Source organism: Mus musculus, chromosome 9, assembly GCF_000001635.26.
Source record: "Mus musculus strain C57BL/6J chromosome 9, GRCm38.p6 C57BL/6J".
Lineage (NCBI taxonomy): Eukaryota > Metazoa > Chordata > Mammalia > Rodentia > Muridae > Mus > Mus musculus.
In genome coordinates, this window is record NC_000075.6 from 110,242,802 (window position 1) to 110,264,072 (window position 21,271).

General features: G+C 50.8%; 1 protein-coding gene across 2 annotated transcripts; it reads left to right on the forward strand.

Annotated features, from left to right (window-relative positions):
- The first annotated feature begins 981 nt into the window (after positions 1-981).
- Positions 982-19,775, forward strand: Cspg5 (chondroitin sulfate proteoglycan 5). 2 transcript variants are annotated; one of them, NM_001166273.1, is made up of 5 exons: positions 982-2,893; positions 3,494-4,589; positions 8,158-8,346; positions 13,344-13,500; positions 19,259-19,775. In NM_001166273.1, exons 1-5 carry the CDS (start codon positions 2,797-2,799, stop codon positions 19,418-19,420), a joined length of 1,701 nt encoding a protein of 566 aa, NP_001159745.1. In that variant the 5' UTR covers positions 982-2,796; the 3' UTR covers positions 19,421-19,775. The 2 variants fall into 2 exon arrangements, with proteins under 2 accessions (NP_001159745.1, NP_038912.3); NM_013884.3 differs by having other exon boundaries at positions 13,344-13,419.
- The last annotated feature ends 1,496 nt before the right edge of the window (positions 19,776-21,271 follow it).

Below are 21,271 nucleotides of genomic sequence, written 5' to 3' on the forward strand. Positions count from 1 at the left end.
GAAGCATTAAATGCCCAGGTAAAAGTGGATGCTGGGCTGGGTAAGGAGACAAGGCTTCTATTGTCCTACTCTGCATCCTGCTCCTTTTGAAATGCAAGAAAGGAAATGAGGGTCTGTAGTGCACAAACAGCGACTTAGAACTGTTTGTAACAACAGTTCTAGCGCTTGACTCTTCTGACTCTTTGGATACCAGATATGGGTGTTGTGCAGATACTTGCAAGCAAAACACCCGTGTACATGAATTTAAAGGGTGATATAAGAAGCCTCCATATTCAGATGAATACAGCTTTTAAAAAGGAAAGCCAAAATTTGAATATGTTGGTGTTTATACTGAGGATTTAAAGTCAAATTGATGTTCTCCATCCAGACCAAATTATGTGTGGTCATGGTATGGGAGCAGTGGTGGTAGCATCAGTGAAGCAGGTGTCTTTTCTGCACTTAAGGGTGTGTACGGCAGTCATGGCAATGGTCTTTATGGCTCTGCTTGGCTTTGGAGACAAATTACCAAAACAGTAGGAAAGAGGCATGAAGAAGCCATTGCCATACAAAGCATGTGTAGCGCCCAGATGGCGCATGATGTGAATAGAGGACACGTGGAAGCTATAGATAGGCAGTGGTGGTTTCCTTGTTCTAGTTCTCATATCACTTCATGCACGCACACACCATACATTTGACACTGCTTGCCAGATCCTTTCATGCTGGAGTCGCCAGTGACTAACTCGGGGGACACACAGATTTGATGCTAAATCTTGTTCTTCTCACCACAGAATGGGCATTGCCCAATTACTCTGTTCTCAGTGTTAGGGAGGAGCAGAAGGCCAGAGGTTGGTTGGTTTGCTTGCTTGCTTGCTTGCTTGCTTGCTTGCTTAGTACCAAATTGGTGCTGGATATATAGCTCACTGACATCACTTTACTTGCATGCACAAGGCCCTGGGTTCAGTTTCAGACAACTTAAACAAAATTGAAAAAAGTGGTAGCAGAATTTCTCTGCAGGGAGGGGAGAAGATAGTTGAGGAAGGAAATATTTCACATTCGCTTGTTTGTTCTACTGATCAAAACAGAATTTAAAAGGATAGTTACGGGTGGGAAATAGGGTAGATAGAAGGATTTGGTTGGTTAGTTGGTTCTAGACAGGGATTACAGACATAAGCTACCATAACCAGCAAATACAATTATTTTGCAGTACTAGGAATTGAACCTGAAGTCTCACTCATTTTAGGCAAGTGCTCTCCCTAACTCTTAAGTGTTTTACCATAAGTAGGAAAAGACTTTATTGTGACCATGCCCTAGCATGAAAGGACTTACATAGGATCTCCTGTGTGGTAGGAACTTCCACCAACATCCACTTTTGACAACTACCACCCAGGAATTGAAGAGAGAAATAGGTATTATATCTGGGTAAGCAAGCCCCCTCTTGACTGGAACTCCAAACTAGGACACGTATGTCTGGTTGCCACTCTCTAGATGTCATACAGACCCTACATAGCCACCTCCGAGCCAGGATATAAGAGCCTAGCTGCTGGAATTTTGTCAGCCTTGAGGGGACTCTAAGCTGCAACCATACTTGTGAGAGAAAAGGAGTGTTGAACCAAGGCAACTCACTAGAAGACAGGTATGAGACAGATTAAATGATGGTCCTCCATCTTGTTCATATTTGGTCACTGACAGAAGACTATCAACACCAGCATCGCCCTTGGACTAACCCTTGGACTGAGCTGAACATGATCATTTAGGTCGATAATAAAACATCAATATGTAGGCTATTTGGAGGCGGGGAAAGCCAGGTGACTAAGCTGTAGTTCTGCCTCCCTTCCAACAGGTCTCCCAGTAAGCAGTGAACCTGGGTTAGGAACAGAGACCTCTCTCTCCACGTTGCATGTGCACCTGGCAGTGATCTAGACCTCTTGGTTTAACCAGGAACTTGGGTTTGGGTAGTACTGGTCACCTGCGGAAGGCCGCCCTGGATTTAGAAAACGCAAGGTGGAGTCCAAATACTGGGGACCGGATAACACGTTGGGTGGACCTGGCTGTGCAAGATTTAAACTAATGGCTTTGGCTGTGGACAGATTAGGTCTGATCCAATTAGAGCCTAGGCCGTAGTATTCGCCTCCTTGCCAGGCTCTGTCGATGTTCTCCCTGCTCTCCGGAAGAAGACTTAGAGTCGGACTGGAGAACCTTCTGGACACCGAATTCTGGATTGGCACCGGACAGTCCGTGCCCCGGGCTCCGCTCTCTCCACACTGGGGGCGCGGGCTTCCGCCCCCTGTGGCCCTTCCGAGCCCCGCCCCGAGCCTGCGGGTGTCGGAGCCCGCGACGTCCCCGCCTCCCCTGCGCGCGCGTGGCGGGTGGGTTCCTCGCAGGTCCGCGGCCCAGCGCGCTCAGCACTGGAAGCGCAAGCGGGCCCCGTGGGCTGCCGCCGGTGCACCTGTCGGCTTCCCCCAGTGGCTCTGCTGCCGCCCCTGCGCGCCGCGCTTGCATCGCTCTCCACGTCCCGTGCCAGAGGGGTCTGACTGTCCCCTGGCGAGGAAGACCGAGAGGGGCCGGCGTCAACGCGACGTGCTGCGGGGCGGGCGGAGTGGGGGCGGCGCCGAACGCGGCAGCGGCAAGCGGCAGCGGCGGCGCGGGAGGCGGGGAGGCGCGGCGCTCGGAGGACAGCGGCTGACGGCGGCATGCGGCGGCTCATGCTGCCCACCGTGGGCTGAGGCGGCCGCACACGGGCGGCAGGCGCAGCGGCCGGGCAAGCCGAGGGCGCAGCCAAGCCGCGCGCACCGCGCACAGCGGCAGGGGCTCCGCGCAATGGGCCGAGCTGGAGGCGGGGGCCCGGACTGGGGGCCGCCGCCAGTGCTGCTGCTTCTGGGGGTCACGCTGGTGCTCACCGCTGGGGCCGTACCGGGTAGGTATCCACCCGGACCGGGACCCCAGCCAGCCCCTTGCGCCCCACCCCATGCCAGGGTCTCGCTGACTTCAGGTCCAGGTGGAGTCCCCAAGCCCTGACAAGGGGGCGGGGCACCGCCTGGCCTACAGCCCGGGACCCGGCGGGAAAGGGGAGGAGGAGAGGACCTGTAGGGGGTGGAGGACACAGGCCAACGGGGAGCAGCCCATAGCCTGTGAACAGACAGCAGGGTGGGCTAGGGTGGGGGTGGGGTCTTGAGGTAGGGGCGGGGTCTGATCGGGGGCGGGGGGCCTAGATGCGATTTGTGGGCGAGGCTGCGGGACGGGGCGGGGTCCGGAAGATGAGGCAAGGATGAGCCAAAGTTGGGGGAGTACCCTGACCTCGTCTCGCAGACTGCGGGTGCTATTTGGGGCGGGAAACCATAGGCAATGTGTATTTACCAAGCTTGGGAGGCAGATTCAGGGGCGGGCCTTAGAAATGGGGCGTGGCCTTAGAAACCAAAGCAATGTCCCAGGGTGGACCTAGGTCTACAGGATCTACCTCAGCCTCTCACCGGGACATGCCACCTTGACACCCTGCCCCTTGCCCTCCCTCCCACAGCACGGGAAACAGGCAGTGCGATCGAGGCTGAAGAGCTGGTGAGGAGCAGCCTGGCATGGGAGTCGCGTGCCAATGACACGCGGGAGGAAGCCGGCCTGCCAGCAGCTGGGGAAGATGAGACCTCGTGGACAGAGCGGGGCAGTGAGATGGCTGCGGTGGGCCCTGGGGTCGGGCCAGAGGAGGCACTAGAGGCATCGGCTGCAGTGACTGGCACTGCCTGGCTAGAGGCAGATGGCCCAGGCCTGGGTGGAGTGACTGCAGAGGCTGGCAGTGGCGACGCCCAGACCCTTCCAGCTACGCTCCAGGCTCCTGATGAGGCCCTTGGGTCATCTACAATGCCCCCTGCCATCCCTGAGGCTACTGAAACCAGTGGACCTCCCTCCCCTGCTGTCCATGATAAGCCTAGTGTAGGCCCTGAACTCCCTAAAGAGATCCCCTTGGAGGTTCGGCTGAACCTGGGAGGCAGCACACCAGAGCCCACTTTTCCCCTTCAGGGCACTCTCGAGACCCAACCAGCCTCAGATATAATTGACATTGATTACTTTGAAGGATTGGATAGTGAGGGTCGTGGTGCAGACATGGGCAGCTTCCCGGGGTCACCAGGAACCTCAGAAAATCACCCTGATACCGAAGGAGAGACCCCTTCCTGGAGCCTGCTTGATTTGTATGATGACTTCACCCCTTTTGATGAGTCTGATTTCTACCCCACCACATCCTTCTATGATGATTTGGAAGAGGAGGAAGAAGAGGAGGAGGATAAGGATACAGTAGGAGGTGGAGACCTGGAAGATGAAAACGACCTTCTCCTGCCCTCTCAAAAGCCTGGTGTGGGGCCTGGGACAGGACAGCCCACCAACCGGTGGCATGCTGTTCCCCCACAGCATACTCTGGGGATGGTACCTGGCAGCAGCATCTCTCTTAGGCCCCGCCCCGGAGATCCAGGCAAGGACCTGGCCTCAGGAGAAAATGGCACAGAGTGCCGAGTTGGCTTCGTCAGGCACAATGGCTCCTGCCGGTCAGTCTGTGACCTCTTTCCGAGTTACTGTCACAACGGCGGCCAGTGCTACCTGGTGGAGAACATAGGGGCTTTCTGCAGGTAAGGGAGTGAAAGATGTCCAGGGGCCTGAGCAGTGTGATGGGACAGACTCAGCCAATGGGCATTCGAGAGGCGTGACTTCCCAGATGAGGTACATTCACAGGATCCCCAGGTTTGCTAAGAGCCAGGCACGTAGGGTACACACCAGTGATCTTACACTGGGGAGGCTCAGTCAGGACAATTGTGAATTTGAAGCCAACATGGACTACATAGTCAAAAAAAAAAAAAGTTATTTGTGATCTTGCCATCGGGACTCAGAAGTAATATTTGTCTTTAAAGGCTAAGTGAAGGGATTCCTCCTGGGCTGTGGAAAGCAGCCATACTACTGAAGGGAGGAGACCTGGAGCCCTGCTGCCAAGTTAAAATGGCTCCTAAGTGTTCCTGTATTTAGCCAGAAACCCAGATGTCTCTGAAGGGGGTGAGGGCGTGTAAAATCAACGTGCACCCCTAGGCCAGCCCCAAAAGCAGCCACACACAGGTGAGGTCAAGCCGAAACTTTTCAGGAAACCTTGCCAGCAGGCGGTGGTTTTGGTTTTGGTTTTGGGTGGCAGCTTTCTTCCATTGGTGACCGCCTGTCCTGGGTTAGTAAGTCCGTAATCTCCAAGAACATTGTCAAAAGCTACCTACCATCCCACACCTCATCAGTAATTTCTCGGTCACCTCACCTCTGGGAATTGACTCACAGGGAGAGATTTGCCTGATGGAGACCATGACTTGTGGAAGATCCTAGGTCAAGGGTGGTCTGGGGGTGCTTTAAGAACTTTAAAAACTTGGTTTTTGGTTTGGTTTGGTTTTGGGGGCTTTGTTTGTTTGTTTGTTTGTTTGTTTGTTTGTTTTTTTTAGACAGAGTTTCTCTGTGTAGCCCTGGCTGTCCTGGAACTCACTCTGTAGACCAAGCTGGCCTCGAACTCAGAAATCCCCCCCACCTCTGCCTCCCAAGTGCTGGGATTAAAGACATGCGCCACCACTGCCTGGCAAGAAGAGCATACTCTTGTGCTCACTGGCCTCTGAGGAGCATTCCTACCCTCTATAGATCTCCTTTTTTTTTTTTTTTCCTTTGTTTGTTTGACTGGTTGGTTTTGTCTTTCAAGACAGGGTTTCTCACAAAAAATCCCTGGCTGTACTGGAACTGGCTCTGAAGACCAGGCTGACCTCCAATTCAGAGATCAGCCTGTCACTGCCTCCTGAGTGCTGGGATTAAAGGCATGCACCATCAATCATCAATAGCCTTACCCCCATTGGTTTTTTTATTTTAGATTTATTTTATTTATTATATGTAAGTACACTATAGCTGTCTTCAGACACCAGAAGAGGGAATCAGGTCTTGTTACAGATGGTTGTGAGCCACCATGTGGTTGCTGGGACCTGAACTCAGGACCTCTGGAAGAGCAGTCAGTGCTCTTAACCTCTGAGCCATCTCTCCAGCCCCTTGTTTTTTATTTTTATACACTTATTTTGAAACAAGGTCTCACTGTATGGCCCTAGCTGGGGCTACTTCACAGAGGAGACTGGCCTCGAACTCATAGAGATCTGTCTGTCTACCTCTGAATGAGATCTGTCTGTCTGCCTCTGAATGCTGGGCTTTAGGTGTCAACCACCATGTCCAGCCCTTTCTTGTTGTTCTTAAAAGACGGGGTCTTCTTGTGTGGTCTAGGCTGACCTTGAACTCCCCAACCTCCTGCTTCCACCTCCCAAGTGCTAGGATCACATGCCTAAGACACACCCAGTTTTAAATGTCTCCATGTTTATGTTCTGTAGGAAGTACTTAAGATTTTCCTGTAGCACCTTGGCATTGAAACTTGAGTTCTAGTTGTGTCTGATGTCATTTCCTAGATGACACTAAGGATCAGCCCTAGAGGATGTGACCACATAGTTCTGGTTGGAGTTGTGCACCCATTCCCAACAGTAATTTCTTTAATCACAAAACTATGGTGATGGAGGAACATAGTAACTAGTGCCTGTGATCCCAGCACTGGAGAGGCAGAGGCAAAGGAAATAGGAGTTCAAGGCTAGCCTAAGCTACATTATGGGTTTGAAGCCACCAGGAGTTACGTGAGATCCTGACTCCAAACAAATTATGATAGTCTTAGAAAGAACTTGCCAGTTAGTTAAAGACCACCAAAAATGTAAAAGACCCTGTGAAGTTTGTACTCTCTTTGATCTGGGGAACTGTGGCCATGACTTCAGGCTAGGAATAGCAAGCAGTCTCTGCAAAACCATCTTTCATCCTACCGGAGGCTGACATTTTTTACCTTCAAAGTGATCTTCCCAGCACAGTGTGGATTCCAGAGCCTCTGGAGAGCTGGGGTAGCAGCGGAGCCTCCCAGTACTCTCGGGGAATTCACTAAAAGGAGAAAGACTGCCTTCCTGGATAGTCTACCGAGCTGCTGTCTCCAACGGGGGGCCTTCCCACACGGCCCACGCCAAGTCCCCTTGCTCAGCTCCTATCCCGAGATCACACACAGACCTCTGTCCCCAGGCCTCTCTTCAGCTTTGCACACCCAGGCCTGGCGGCTGCTCCCAAACTGTTTTACATTCCACTCACAGATGACTGCTGAGTCTTTGGTTGCAGACTGCAGCATGTCTTTGTCTCCGCCACCCTGACCCACTGCAGGGAGAGGATCTGAGCTACAGCAAAACTTTTCTAGAACACTGGGTGAGAGGGGCCCCACATAGAGGGGTCTGCATTCCCTGGCAACCTCAGACAGATCGTCTGTACCTCCCATCTCAGAGAGATTCAGCTGGAAAACAAAAATTCCTTATTTGGCACATTTCCCCACCCTGTTTTGGGTGTGTGAGGGAGCCATCTCGCTAGCACATAATTTCCTCGTCTCTGGGCCCCTTTCTCTAGTCTGTCATTCACCCGGGGTTCATGTCCTCCCTCCTTTGCCTGCCTCTGTATCCTTCCACGTCTCTCTCTCTTTGAAGCAGCCTGGTTCCCATGGAAACAGCAATGTCATTGGAAGAGTTGGAGCCTGGGAATGTCCCCAAGGGCAAGAGAAAGTCACTCAACAAAAGAACGAAAACCCACCCAGAGGGGTTGACTCTCGCTATGCTGGCAGGGGGTTCTCACAATCCTAAGAAGGTTTAGGGCAGAACCTTTGCAGGGGTAAAAAGGGGATATCCACCCATCTCTGTCTGTCAGGTCCCGTCTTTTCGGTGTCATAGGAGCTGGATGGGATAGAGGCTACCACGTGCGGGGCAGGTTCCAGTATTTCACACCACCATCTATCTTACACCCAATGCCAGGGCGGGCAGAATTCTGGGCATCTCTGCAATGCAAAAGCTCAGGATTCTGTCCCCGCCCCGTCACCTACAAGTCAGTTTCTCTGCTTTGCTCATTTATTTATATCCCAAGTTTTGGAACACCTGGCCCATTTCACAGAACACCTGTAACTAACACTGGAGTGAAGACAGGGACGAGGTCTGTTCAGACTGGGGCTGCCGCAGTCCCGCAGTCGGTCCTCAGAGCAGGCTATTGAGTTGAGTGTTGTTGGCATCAGAGCCGGGCTCTTGCTGTGGCCAGGACTGCCTGCCCCATTACCTGAGAGCCTCTGTGTCCTTGTAGGTGTAACACCCAGGACTACATCTGGCACAAGGGGATGCGCTGTGAGTCCATCATCACGGACTTCCAGGTGATGTGCGTGGCCGTTGGCTCGGCTGCTCTCGTGCTTCTCCTCCTGTTCATGATGACTGTGTTCTTTGCCAAGAAGCTCTATCTGCTCAAGACTGAGAATACCAAGCTGCGGAGGACCAAGTAAGTCTGTACTCGCAGCCCTCGTCAGCAGAGGCACGGCCCCGGCCCAGGGTTCTCGGACGGGGTCTGGCACCTGTTCTCTAGCCCTTTGGCTCATGCTAAAAGTTCACTGAGTTATTTATTCATACGTAGAACATGCTGGGTAAAGAAAGCCTGGGGGCTGTGTAACTGCCAGCCATGTTACAGCACCTAAAACCCAGGAAAGAGTGCTAAAGAGAGGGCTGCCAGCATATGCCCTGTCCCTAAGTAAATTACCACTTGCTCTGCCTGTCTGTACCTGCTTCCCTGGCCCTTGATACCCACAAATCAGTATAGAGTAACGCCATCCCTTTTAAATCTCTTATCATTTAATACCGGCTCCCCCTCATCAGTGGATCCTGAGGGGATGTTAGGCTACACTGCATTGCCTCTTAAAAGCTACCCCCTTAGGCTAGGGAGTTAGTCTAGTTTCCTCTGGTGGTGCTCAAAACTACCACTTGATCCACTGTACCACATAAACAAATGGGCTATGACAGCATAGCCCAGCACTCAGAAAAGGTGGAAGCCAGATGGCCAGAAGTTCAAGGTCATTCTCAGCTATGTAGAGAGGCCAAGGCTAGCCTCAGCTATGTGGGACCCTTCATCCCCTTGAGCCATCCCCATGTACTAGTCCACTAGTCGCCACTGTTCACTCTCACCTTTTGAGAGTGAGTGCCAGTCTGCAGTAGTCCCTTTGGTCATTGTCCACTCTCACCTGTAGGAGCGATCCACTTTACACGTAATTAAGTTGTACCCATTTACATACACGAGTGTAGGCTCATGCACACTTGCACACGTATGCCACACAAACACTGGTCAACCCATGCTCCAAACAGAATGGAATTTGGCATTGACGAGCGATCAGAGTTAACTTCCTGTACTGTGTATTTTAAGGACCACGCAGGAATACAGTGTTGCGTGCGCTCAACTAGTCAGGAAGAACGATGCTGCAACAGGATCCTTCTGCACACGTTTATTCAGTCCTGTTTCTTCTTGTTTATATCTCTCTTGTTTATATCTCCCCTGTTTATATCTCCCTTGTTTATATCCCCCTTGTTTATATCTCCCCCACTAATAGTAATCCTCTCTCGAATAATAATCCTCCCTCTAGCCTGGGCCTCTCACTCTTTTATACTTTCAGTTCCCATCCACGCACAGCAGGCCACGCTACCTCACCAGGCACGCAGCTTCAGCTAATCAGGGCAGCAGGGGCAAATCTCCACCAAATTGGATTCACCTGTATCCTGGTACACCTTCGCAGCACTCAAGATGTTTGTGTCTTATATGAGGAAGTCAGGTGCAAGTCATATGACTTAGCTACAGTCCCTGGCGCCTTTAGGACTGCCGCCACACCTGCTCCTAACATCTCCCCCTTTTTTCTTTTTTGGCAGAGAGAATGTCTGTAGATAGCCCCCCGCAGCCATGCCCCTTACCCGTCCTTGGGTGACAAACAGCATTGGTTTGATCCCTGTCTTAGGTTGGTGACATGCCCAGGGAGTCTTATCACTGACTACCTCTCTATCATGCCAAGCCACACCTGGGGAGATTGTGTTTTGCTTGTGGCAGGTGCATCAAAAGGCCAGGATGTTAATTAACTTATGGCCAGATCTTAATTGCTGCAAGCAAGCCTCATGGGTGAAGGTAGAGGTCTGATCCCCAGTGTGCAAGCATAGGGGCCCTACACAAAACCATCCCTTAGGCTCATCACCCAGAGAGGTCTTGGCCAGCTCCCGTGTCATTTTTCCTGGGGGAAGGGAACTAGGACACTGAACCTTCATGCAATCAGACGTGCCTTCCACAGGATGCCAACAGCAAGCTATCCTCTGTGCAGTGCTTAGCCTCGCACCCCACGGCATAACGCAGCATAATTTCTTTTAGAGCGGCAAACCAAATCTGAGGAGATTGTCCCGCCTCCACTGCAGCAAAAGCCTACGCTACCATGGCGAAAGTGCGGACCCGCACACTCTGCACCTAACACATGTGCCAAACACAAAACACACACACACTATAACAAGCATACATCCCAGGGCTCTCATCCCTGCTCATCTTCCCTGAAGCAAGGGATAGATAGCCAGAGGGGCTATTTCTTTAAGGGGAATTCAGGGATCAAAAAGCGTGGAAAAATTTGAACATCATGTCGAGCTGGTATCGGCTTCTGGAATACCGAAAGGATCTCTCATCTCAGCTCCATCCTTTGTGCTTGTGGGATCATCCACCACATCCACAGGGGCAACTGGATCAGGAGCCTCATTCTTGCAGCGTCTCACCAATCTCTCCGGCACCCAAAGAGGTTCCATCTGGTCCTGTGGAAACACACAAACAGACCCTCTCGCCCACGTCAACACCTGATCTGGTCGATCCCAGGGGGGATGGACACAATACCTCGTGGTGATGAGACCATAACCTCAATCACCTGTGTGTCCATCTGGGGAGTCAATACGCCAAATCTCCGGACAGAAGGTCCGCCTATAGGTGGCTGCTGAGGAGGCATAGGGAGGAGGCGCAGAAGCTAATTCGCCTTCCTCTTCCGCCTCTGCTCTTATATTTTGTCCTTTCTGTCCACCTGATAACACTGTGTCTCCTTTCTTTTTCTTTTTTCTTTTTAAGCCCTTCTCCTCTTCCGACATACTTTCTTGTTGCTCTGTAAGGATTTTCTGACCTGTCTTGACTGCCTCTACACACAAACAGTAACAGAGTCCATATATCAGAACAAACAAGACCAAAACTATCAGACCTACCCACAAAGGGTCAACGGGAGAAAAAAGCATAACTACACAGCGAGGATCTATTGATCACTACACTGAGGTTATCATAGTTCCTTAACTTGTCCCCAAACCGGGAACCTTAACTTGTCCCAAAACCAGGAACCTTAACTTGTCCCAAAGCCTGCTTCCTGGCAACTTTATATTCGCCTCTATTTTATCCGAGGTCCTTCCCAAACTCCTGGGTTACTTTGTGCCTACTTCCTGGCAACTTTATGCTCACCTCTATTTTATCCGACGTCCTTCCCAAACTCCTGGGGTCGCAAGTTTCACTCACCGTGAACTTACCCTGCCGGCAACCACTGATTGCTGAAAGTTCTGAACTCGGTGGGGGAGTCAGTTCCCCGTACGGGCCACCAATTGTCGCATCTGCTCTCGACCAGCAAGAACGACACGACCACCAGTCCTTCTAACAGCAGTTTATTCAGTCTTCATCTCTCTTCTTTCTCTTCATCAGTACCGTTCCCCAGCTGAAGAGTTCTGAATCCACGCCGGATCCTTCTCAACAGTCTGTTTTACGGGAACACTTTATTAACCACTTCTTCCCCGTGATGCAGTTCTGAATCCTCCCTGTAGCAGGGGGTCTTCGCTCGTGCCTGAAGATGTTTCTTTTCCCGGGTTTTCTCGTCCCAGGTCTTCTCGTCCCAGGTCTTCTCGTCCCAGGTCTTCTCGTCCCGTCCCGGGTCTCAGCACCAACTGTTGCGTGCGCTCAACTAGTCAGGAAGAACGATGCTGCAACAGGATCCTTCTGCACACGTTTATTCAGTCCTGTTTCTTCTTGTTTATATCTCTCTTGTTTATATCTCCCCTGTTTATATCTCCCTTGTTTATATCCCCCTTGTTTATATCTCCCCCACTAATAGTAATCCTCTCTCGAATAATAATCCTCCCTCTAGCCTGGGCCTCTCACTCTTTTATACTTTCAGTTCCCATCCACGCACAGCAGGCCACGCTACCTCACCAGGCACGCAGCTTCAGCTAATCAGGGCAGCAGGGGCAAATCTCCACCAAATTGGATTCACCTGTATCCTGGTACACCTTCGCAGCACTCAAGATGTTTGTGTCTTATATGAGGAAGTCAGGTGCAAGTCATATGACTTAGCTACAGTCCCTGGCGCCTTTAGGACTGCCGCCACACCTGCTCCTAACAATACAGGGTCTCATTTTTTGGCTCTTGAGCTGTGCCAACTGCACATCCAAGCGATGACCCACATTCACCGTTAAGTCCACATCTCCAACACTCAACATGCAACCTTATGCACTAGGAAAAGACTCCTCTGATGATGAAGAAAAGCAAAAACGTTTTTTAAAGTGTCACAGGGGTCTCAAAAGGAGACTAGCCCCCAGGACCCAAGAGAATTTATACAGCCTGGTCTCAGTTCCTCTCATCTTCAGATATTAATCCCGCTGGCAGGAGACTCCCTACAGAGAATGTAGCTGAAGGACTTTCTCTGGGTCCTGGGGAAAGACAAAACACCAAGTGTTGCTCCTGTGCTGGGTAAAGACATGCAGTGTGCAGACAGCAGCAACCCTGTGACCGTCCAGCTAACCGCAATGGGACTAAAAGGGCCCCTCCTCTATTGTCCCTGTGCATTGAGGCAGGGACATAAATTTGTGCATGTGACTGCTCCAGAGCAATACAAGCCACGACCTTTGGCTCCCTCACTCCATGGCTACACGGCAGCAATGAGTGTGAAGGGAGTGGGGACACAGGGCCACTTCAGTCAGGGCAGCTGGTGGTGGTGGTGGGGGCCTGAGAAGGAGCGTTACTGCTCTGAGGACGCCACATGCACTCGGTCCTGCAGATAGTGCGGCGTTTATTGATTCTAAGATACACATTCCTTCTCACATATTAGCATCTCTGAAATTGGATTGTGTCTTACAATTGCTGGCATCGTGAAATCACTGTTGGCCAGATGGTTGTCTTGATGCAGTTGTAATTGCCTGGCATGCACAAACACGGTCATAGTTGTTCATATCGTTGGCAGTTCTTTAAAGTCCCACTGTGCCGCTTCCAGTTAAGAGTCCCAGGGGATGAGAGAGCGTTGGCCGGGTTTAAGTGGCTGAAGTTTACTCCCAAGGGCAAGTCCAGGCCTGGTGCATCTTACTCTCCTCATGGTGTGATTTAGTATCTGATCCCGACATTGAAGCATCACTGCTGGGGTTTGGCAATGATAACTTGACTTACATTTTCCCTTCCCTCTTCCGTCCTTCTAGTAAATTCCGGACCCCATCTGAGCTCCACAACGACAACTTCTCCCTCTCCACCATTGCCGAGGGCTCTCATCCAAATGTAAGGAAATTTTGCGACACTCCCCGTGTCTCCTCCCCCCATGCCCGTGCCTTGGCTCACTATGATAACATTGTCTGTCAGGTAACTTATCTTCCTCACATCTCCCCTTTTGCATGCCTCTGCCCCTGCCTCCCACTCCCACCCTGTCCCCTTGCCCTGTCTCAGAGTAGGCAGTCACCAAACAGCTTTGAAGATCAGCTCAGGGCAACCCAGTGGTGCAGGGAACGGTGCATTGATTCCCTGACAGTCTGACTTACAGGTCCTAGAGTCTGCTAGAATGGCTCATGATTTGAAGCTTCACCTGTGCTGGAGAATTTCCTGGTGGTTTCTGCCCCTTGGGATAGGCAGAGAATCCTGCCCCTTGGTACTTTCTGGGGCTCCTAACAGCTAGCAGACTTACAAGTGCCCCCTTGGAGCCAAGACGAGCACAGAAACTGTTAGAACCGTTAGTCTAGGAACAATTCTGATCTGAGTGGGGGGTGGGGGATCTTGGTTTGTTTGTTTTTTCTAAGACAGATGCTCACTGTGTGACTAACATTGAATGTGCAGGGCACCCCCCCCACACACACACACACACACACTTCTATCTCCCAGTTCCTGAACATGAAAACATGAGCCACCACCATGACTGACTTGCTGGCCCCAAACTTGCTATGTAGCTTACGATGGGTTTAAAATCCTGATCCTCCCCCTGTCTCCTAAACATTGCGATTCCAGGTGTGTGTACCAAGCCTCGATTCTAATTCTGTTCTTAGAAGGATAAGTCCATAATAGCAGTTGAACCCCCCGCCTCCCCCCAAAGGCCACCATAACCATGTTCTAAAGACACTGGCTAACCGACTAGCCTGAGCAGTGTAATATCGGATACTGTCAGAGAACCTTTTTTGGGGAAAGTGGGGGGTGTCCTGGAACTCACTTTGTAGACCAGGCTGACCTCAAACTCAGAAATCCACCTGCCTCTGCCCCCCGAGTGCTGGGATTACATGCAGGGACCACCACCACCCAGCTCAGAGGATCTTAAAATAAGGCAGGAGCCATGTGAACCAAATTATATCATAACTAGATTCAATAATTTTGCACATAATGCAGGCTCCACACTTCCGGATGAGCACTTTATCAGTATAGAGATCAGTTACATGAATTGGGAACCACCTGGGAGGCTCCTGACCCAAGCAATGGTGTTGGAGCAGAGGTTTGAAAAGCTCTGTGATTAGAAATTAGGAAGTCAGAGCTCTTTGCTCCTTAATATTCTAGACCCATTCTGTCCAGAGGCTCCTCCCATAGGTTAAGAAAGTTTCCTATTCTGAAGCTGATACTGATCTGTGCTGACTCACTTAGGAAGCTGAGGCAGGGGGATTGTTATTAGTTCAATCACTTGAGACCTTGTCTGAAAAATAAAGAAAGAGGGTTTGAAGCCAACTTGGACCACATACTGAGATCCTGTCTCAAAAGCAAACAAACAAAAATGAACATCATCAAAAGCTCCGGGAAGGTGGCTTAGTCCATGAAGTACCGTCAGTCCGGGTTTATGGCTCTCTAGAGAATGATGGTCTGTACAGGGTCTTGTGGTTCCTCGGCTGCACCCGCCATCTTGTATGCGTAGGGCAGCAGAGGTGACCAATATGGAGTTGGTCCTGCTTGATAGTGGAAGCGGCCTCAGGAAGGGATGCTGCTTCAGGCGGCTTCAGAACTGCTGACTCCTTCCTTTCTGAAAGGGGCAGGAAGGAAACAGCTCTTCCTAGGGTCGGGAGTCTGCATGAGCCTGCCCAAAGAGCAGCTCTTGGCTGGACTCCGGAGTGAGTTCCATAGTTCATATGAAAACAGTAGAGAGCAGGCCAGCTGCCTTGGACCCTGTAAGAAGGGGCTGTGAAGATGGCTGTCACAGCAGTCGGGCTAGTCCTCAGGGAAGTGGCAGGGCCAGGCTGAGCTGGTCTCCTGGCTCCTCTTGGATCTTAAAGGTAATTTTCAGCTGAGGGTTAACACCAGAGATGGACCTGTGGCCCCTATATACAGATGCACACTACATACACATGTGCACACCTACACACACACACCATCCTCCCCTGAGCTTGAGCCCAGGAGAGTCATCTTCTCTTGCATGTGTGTATCTAGGCGTGTCTACAGTCTCACTGTGGAAGTCAGCGGATAACTTGAGGGAGTTAGTTCTCTCCTTCTACCTCGTGACTTCCCGGGAACACATTCCACCCATGCAGGAGAGCATGTGGGATGGTTCAATCAAAGTTTGTGAATAAAGTTACCCGTAACCCACAGGCAGACTGCCCAGCCCCCAGCCACCTCCTGGTCCTTACCATTCTAACCAGAGGGGATGCCTAGGCCCTCTGAAGACCGGAGAGGGTTTCTAGGAGTTCTGTTTATCTGTTTTTTTTTCCTCACAATCAGCCTTAGTGCCTTCGTCTCCTGCTTAAATCTCTCCTGCTTTCCAGATAGCCCATCCCTTAGAGGTTTGCATCTGAGCCAGGCCTGAACCCACATTACTCCTGGGCATAGAGTGCCCATATGGCTGGAGTGGAGCACTGGGAACAGGGGTCCACAGTGGTTCTCAGGATGTCTGCCAATTATCTGTCCTGTTCCCTCGTGGCCAGGTGCATCTGCCAACCCAAAGACAGATGGCCTGTCTGCTGTGGCTTCGGTGACCTTGCGCTTAACAGGATCAGCTCTGGGGGAGACAGTTGGACTGAAGGAACCCTGCCTTGGGTTAGACGCTCCCTCCCATTTCCTTTCCAGGGGGTCTATAGCTTGTTTGCGGTCTCTGATAGGATTCCTCTGCTCCACACTTTCAGGACCTGCTTCTCTAACTCCCGGCCTACACGGCAGGTTTCTCTGTAGCTTAGACTGGCTCTGAATTTACTATCTTCTTGCCCTAGCCCTCCAGGTAGCTGGGATCACAGGCCTGAGTCACCAGTACTGGCTGGCAGTCCCTGAGCCCTGGAGGTGGCTTGCCCACCTTTGTGTTGTTAGAGCTCTAAAAGTCACTCTCTCCTCTATGTACCCTGAAGAGCATGTATTGAAGACGAGAGGCTCTCTCAAGGAACCTGAAACCTGGTTCCTGTAAGAGGGGAGGTGACTACAGGCCTACTGTGCTTTCCTGGCCCTACTATGTGTTCCTCGGCTTTTCAGACCATCTTTCCTTTTTTGGAGGGGTGGGAATCAGGGGAAGGGTCTCTTGCATTCTGGGAAAGCCTGAGCTGTATCTCTTGTCCCCATCTTGAACGTAGAAAGTGTAAATTAAGAATGAGCCATTATGTGATAGCACATCCCTGTAATGCCAGTACTTGAAAGGGCCGAGGCAGAAGATCATGAGGTCTGCCTGAGCTACATAGCAAGTTCAAAGCTAGCCTGGCCAGCACAGCAAGACCTGTCTCAAAAACTAAAAAATAAGCAGGCAAAAAAAAAAAAAAAAAAAAAAAAAAAAGGTAAGGGTTGTTTTTAGGAAGTATAGCATGGTGCAATTCTGAAATTTGAAACAAATTTGTAAAAACAAGAATATTAGGATCTCATGTTCACTCCTGGCCACCTAAGCTCAAGACCAGTTTAGCCTACATGTTTCCCTGCCTCAAACACAAACACACCTGCAGCCATGCTCACCTGCAGCCATGCTCACCTGCAGCCATGCTCACCTGCATCCACACCTGCAATTGTAGCTCCAAGGAAGGCAGAGACAGGAGGATGGCTGGGACTCGCCGCCTTCTACCTTAGCTAAGAAAACAGGAGCCCTGGGTCTGGCCCCTGCCCCCCCCCAAAAAAAAATAGGTGGAGAGTGATAACCGAGGAGCCATGGTGCCCTCTCTGTCCATCACAAACATACAGCATGGTAATGCACACAGACACATACAGATAACAAAGGAAATAGCTTCAAAAAACTAATCTAGGGGCAATACTGACTGCCTCTAATTCCAGCACTCAGTGGCAGAAGCAGGTAGATCTCTCTCCAAGAGTTCTAGGCCATCTGGTCCTACATAGTGAGTTCCAGGAAAGCCAGGGCCACATCGAGACCCTATCTTAAAACAAAGCAAAAAAGTCATTAAAAAAAAAAAATCCATCTAGCCGGGCGGTGGTTCTGCACGCCTTTAATCCCAGCACTTGGGAGGCAGAGGCAGGTGGATTTCTGAGTTTGAGGCCAGCCTGGTCTACAGAGTGAGTTTCAGGACAGCCAGGGCTACACAGAGGAACCCTGTCTCGGAAAAAAAAAAGAAGAAGAAGAAGAAGAAGAAAAAAAAAAAAAAAGAAATCTCTTCAGTGAGATGAGCATATTCTTTCCCCCTTTAAGAAGTCCGTGTGAGTGTATGTGCACCCTGTGCTTGCTGGTACCCGGGAGGCCAGAGAGTGTGGGATGCTCCAGAACTGGAGTGATGTGGGTGCTGGGAACCGAACCTGGGTCCTCTGGGAGAAACGGTAAGTGCTCTACCACTGAGCTGCCTGTCCAGCCCCGTCTCTACCATTCTTGGTGACCATGATACTGTTTAGTCAACAGAGTCTGAACCATGAAAATGACCAGGGAGGCTGGCGCCAAGGCTTGCCCTGACTGTCATCCTCCCTCCAATGCTCTTTCTGGGACAGGATGAGGTAGGGGTTGCCATAACAGCCTCTGACAGCTCAGAATGTAGAGTCAGAGGCCAGTGCTGGGGTGGGCTTCCTGTAAATCCTTAAGGGGCAAATGCAGCTCAAGGTCAGGTGCATGTTCTGGACACAGGTGTACCTGCAAAGTGTGTTTCGAACTGTCAGCTTGAGTATGGGCTGTCAGAACGTGGGAGGCCGCTGAGCTGACTGGAGGAGGCACTGGGGCCTGGCTTGAGCAAGTGCCTTCTGAATTAGTGTCTCCAGCGGGTACAGTTCTGATGGCCTGAGGCCCATGTCTTTAGCTTCTAGTTGACTATGAGAGAAGTCACCATAGACCTGTGCATGCCCCACTGGGGACGCTGACAAGCCATCTTCCCTCACCAGGGTTTCTTGTGAGAACATTTACACACGCGAGACTTTGGATCCGTAGTCAAGTATTTAAAGGATCTTTTCCTTAGGCTGGAAAGATATCTTGGGGGATAACAGGTGTTGCTCTTACAAAAGACCCGAGTTCAATTCCCCAGCACCCATATTGGCAGCTTATAACTGCCATTAACTCGAGTTTCAGGGGAACCTGAGGCCTCTGACTTCTGCAGTTACCTCCTCCACTCGGGAACACGTACCCACACACAGATCCACAGATGAGCACACATATACATGATTAAAATTAATATGATAAACCTTTACTGGAAAAATCTGTAAAAAAAAAAAAAAAAAGAAAGAAACAGCCTGGTATGGCAGCATGCACCTTTTATGGCAACACGAGTGGCATGTCAGATCTTGGTGAGACTAGCCTGGTCTACATAATAAGTTCTGGACCAGCAAGGGCTACCTACATAGTAAGACCCTGTCCATAAATAAATCAGTAAATGGACGAGTTTCTCCCCACCTCTCTTTGTGAGAGGCCTGAATGGCCTGAAGTAAACTTATTCCTAATCTGACCTCCCGTGTCTGCCTGTCTGTCTGCACATAGGACAGTCTGGTCTTGAGCTTGCTGTAGAGCCATGGCTAGCTCTGACTTTCCAGCTCTCCTGCCTCTGTTTCCTGACTGATGGGTCCTGTGAACTGGATCCATGCTCTCAGGAGGGAGACTTTCCTCAGAGGCTGCTGCTCTTCCGCCCCTTTTACTCCTCTGGCTTATTCCAAACTTAGCATCGCTATGACCGGCTCCCAACCACCTAGGAGAGCTTGGCACGACTGCTCTGATCCTTTATATATTGTCTGTCTTCCCAAAACTCCCGCCAACTCTCTCCTCTTCCAGGACGACCCCAGCGCTCCCCACAAAATCCAGGACCCTCTCAAGTCCCGCCTGAAGGAGGAAGAGTCCTTTAACATCCAGAACTCCATGTCACCCAAACTTGAGGGTGGCAAAGGTGACCAGGATGACTTGGGGGTGAACTGTCTGCAGAATAACCTAACCTGAGACTGAGGAAGAAGAGAGGAAAGGGGGGTGGGGGAGGGAAGGACTGTTGTCTCCTCTCGGGCAGAGTCGGCTTCTTGTAACCATTTGTTAAGCTTTTCTTTTTCTGATCTCATGGCATGCTCTGATGTGTTTTGTAGGAGGGGAAACACTTAAAATAAGCAAAGAAACCGAGCAGGATTGCATATATCGGATGGTTCTTGTCTGTGCTCTCTGTACGTTGCTTCTGCAGCTGTGATTTCTAAACCTCTGCTGGCACTCAGCTGACTTTTTGTTTTGTACTTTGACCCGCCTTTTTTTGGAATACCAAGTTAAAAAAAAAAAGTTCTTGAAATAAAACTTTTTAAAAAGCTGTCCACTTCCTTAGTGCCGTGGCCTCCTGTCTGCTCAACGTGGTCAGTTCTGAGACTTCGCCAAGGTTCGTTCAGTTCCCCTACCCTGACTCCCTAGCTTCCCCAAAAAAGGTCCACAACCATCTGTAACTGAGGTCCCACAAGATCGCACACCTTATTCTGCCCTCTTCTAGCACCAGGCATGTACACAGTACACATGCAAGCAAGCACAATGCTTATACACATAAAATAAATACTCTTCCATTTTACCTTAGCCAGGGCTTCTCTGTGCAGCCCTAGCTGTCCTGGAACTCACTCTGTAGACCAGGCTGGTCTCCAATTTAGAGATCCTCCTGCCTCTGTCTCCCAAATGCTGGGATTAACCCTGAGTGCTGGGATTAAAGCCATGCACCACCACTGCCTAACCTAAATACGTTTTTTAAAAAACGAAATGTCCTTGGAAAAAAAAAATGAAATGTTTGAAATCTTGGCAGGGGTGGTGCCTCACCTTTGGCTGCCATAGCAAACAGGACAGACATACCTCGGACAGCAGGAGTGTGCTTTCTCACAGGTCCGAGGGTGAAGGTGCCAAAAGAATTGGTGTCTCTTGAGCCCTCTTCTCCTGCCTTGCCCACAGACAGCTGTGTTCTCCGCATCCTCCCTGGGCCATCTTGAGGAGCATGCATGAAAAGAGGGCATAGCATAGGACCATCCTCCAAGCCAAGTAGCCATCGTTTTCCGAGTTCAGCTGTGTCCATTCAAAACAGAGCATCCCAGCTGGGCTTACTGTCTGTTTATAGCCACCAAAGAGAGGCGGAGCGGCACAGCTGCTGCCTCTTGTATGTATGCAACTCTGCCCTAATTGCACACAATCTCAGGGAGGGGCTAGGGCATATATGGCGGCGAGGAACAGGGGAAGGGACTCCATCCATGCCAGTGTGAGGAGAGTCACAATTCCTACTGGGTAAAGACTCCCATGCAGCCTTTGGGGGGGCGGGGGAGGCAGGAGACACCCACACTCCAGTGAGTAACCCCTAACCCATGCTCTGTAGCCAAGAGCCCCATAATCTCACTGGGTTTTCCAAAGTGAACTTTGAAGGATCTGCCCTGTGGTTTGTCTTCCGGGCCTTAGGAGGAGTAGACTTTGCTTATATTCGCCCCCGGAAGGAATCTTAGCAGCAGAGGGAATGCCACTCACATCTTTCTGCCATCTTTGTTTTGGGGGGGGATAGGGTCTCATGTAGAAACCTGCTAGAAACCTGCTAGGGTCAGCTTTGAACCCCTGATCTCCCCTCTACTTTCCAAGTGCTGGGATTATGCGAGTGTTCGAGCACACCTGGCTCTTTCTGGCTTTTTTTTTTTTAATTTATTTCATGTATATGAGTACACTGTAGCTGTCTTCAGACACACCAGAAGAGGGCATCAGATTCCGTTACAGATGGTTGTGAGCCACTATGTGGTTGCTGGGAATTGAACTCAGGACCTCTGGAAGAGCAGTCAGTGCTCTTAATCGCTGAGCCAT

Excerpts from the sequence above, each read along its gene's own strand:
- Cspg5 (NM_001166273.1), top strand. The coding sequence starts at position 2,797 with ATGGGCCGAGCTGGAGGCGGGGGCCCGGACTGGGGGCCGCCGCCAGTG. Across the intron at positions 2,894-3,493 it reads CACCGCTGGGGCCGTACCGG|CACGGGAAACAGGCAGTGCG; the intron begins GTAGGTATCCAC and ends TCCCTCCCACAG. Across the intron at positions 8,347-13,343 it reads ACCAAGCTGCGGAGGACCAA|TAAATTCCGGACCCCATCTG; the intron begins GTAAGTCTGTAC and ends CCGTCCTTCTAG.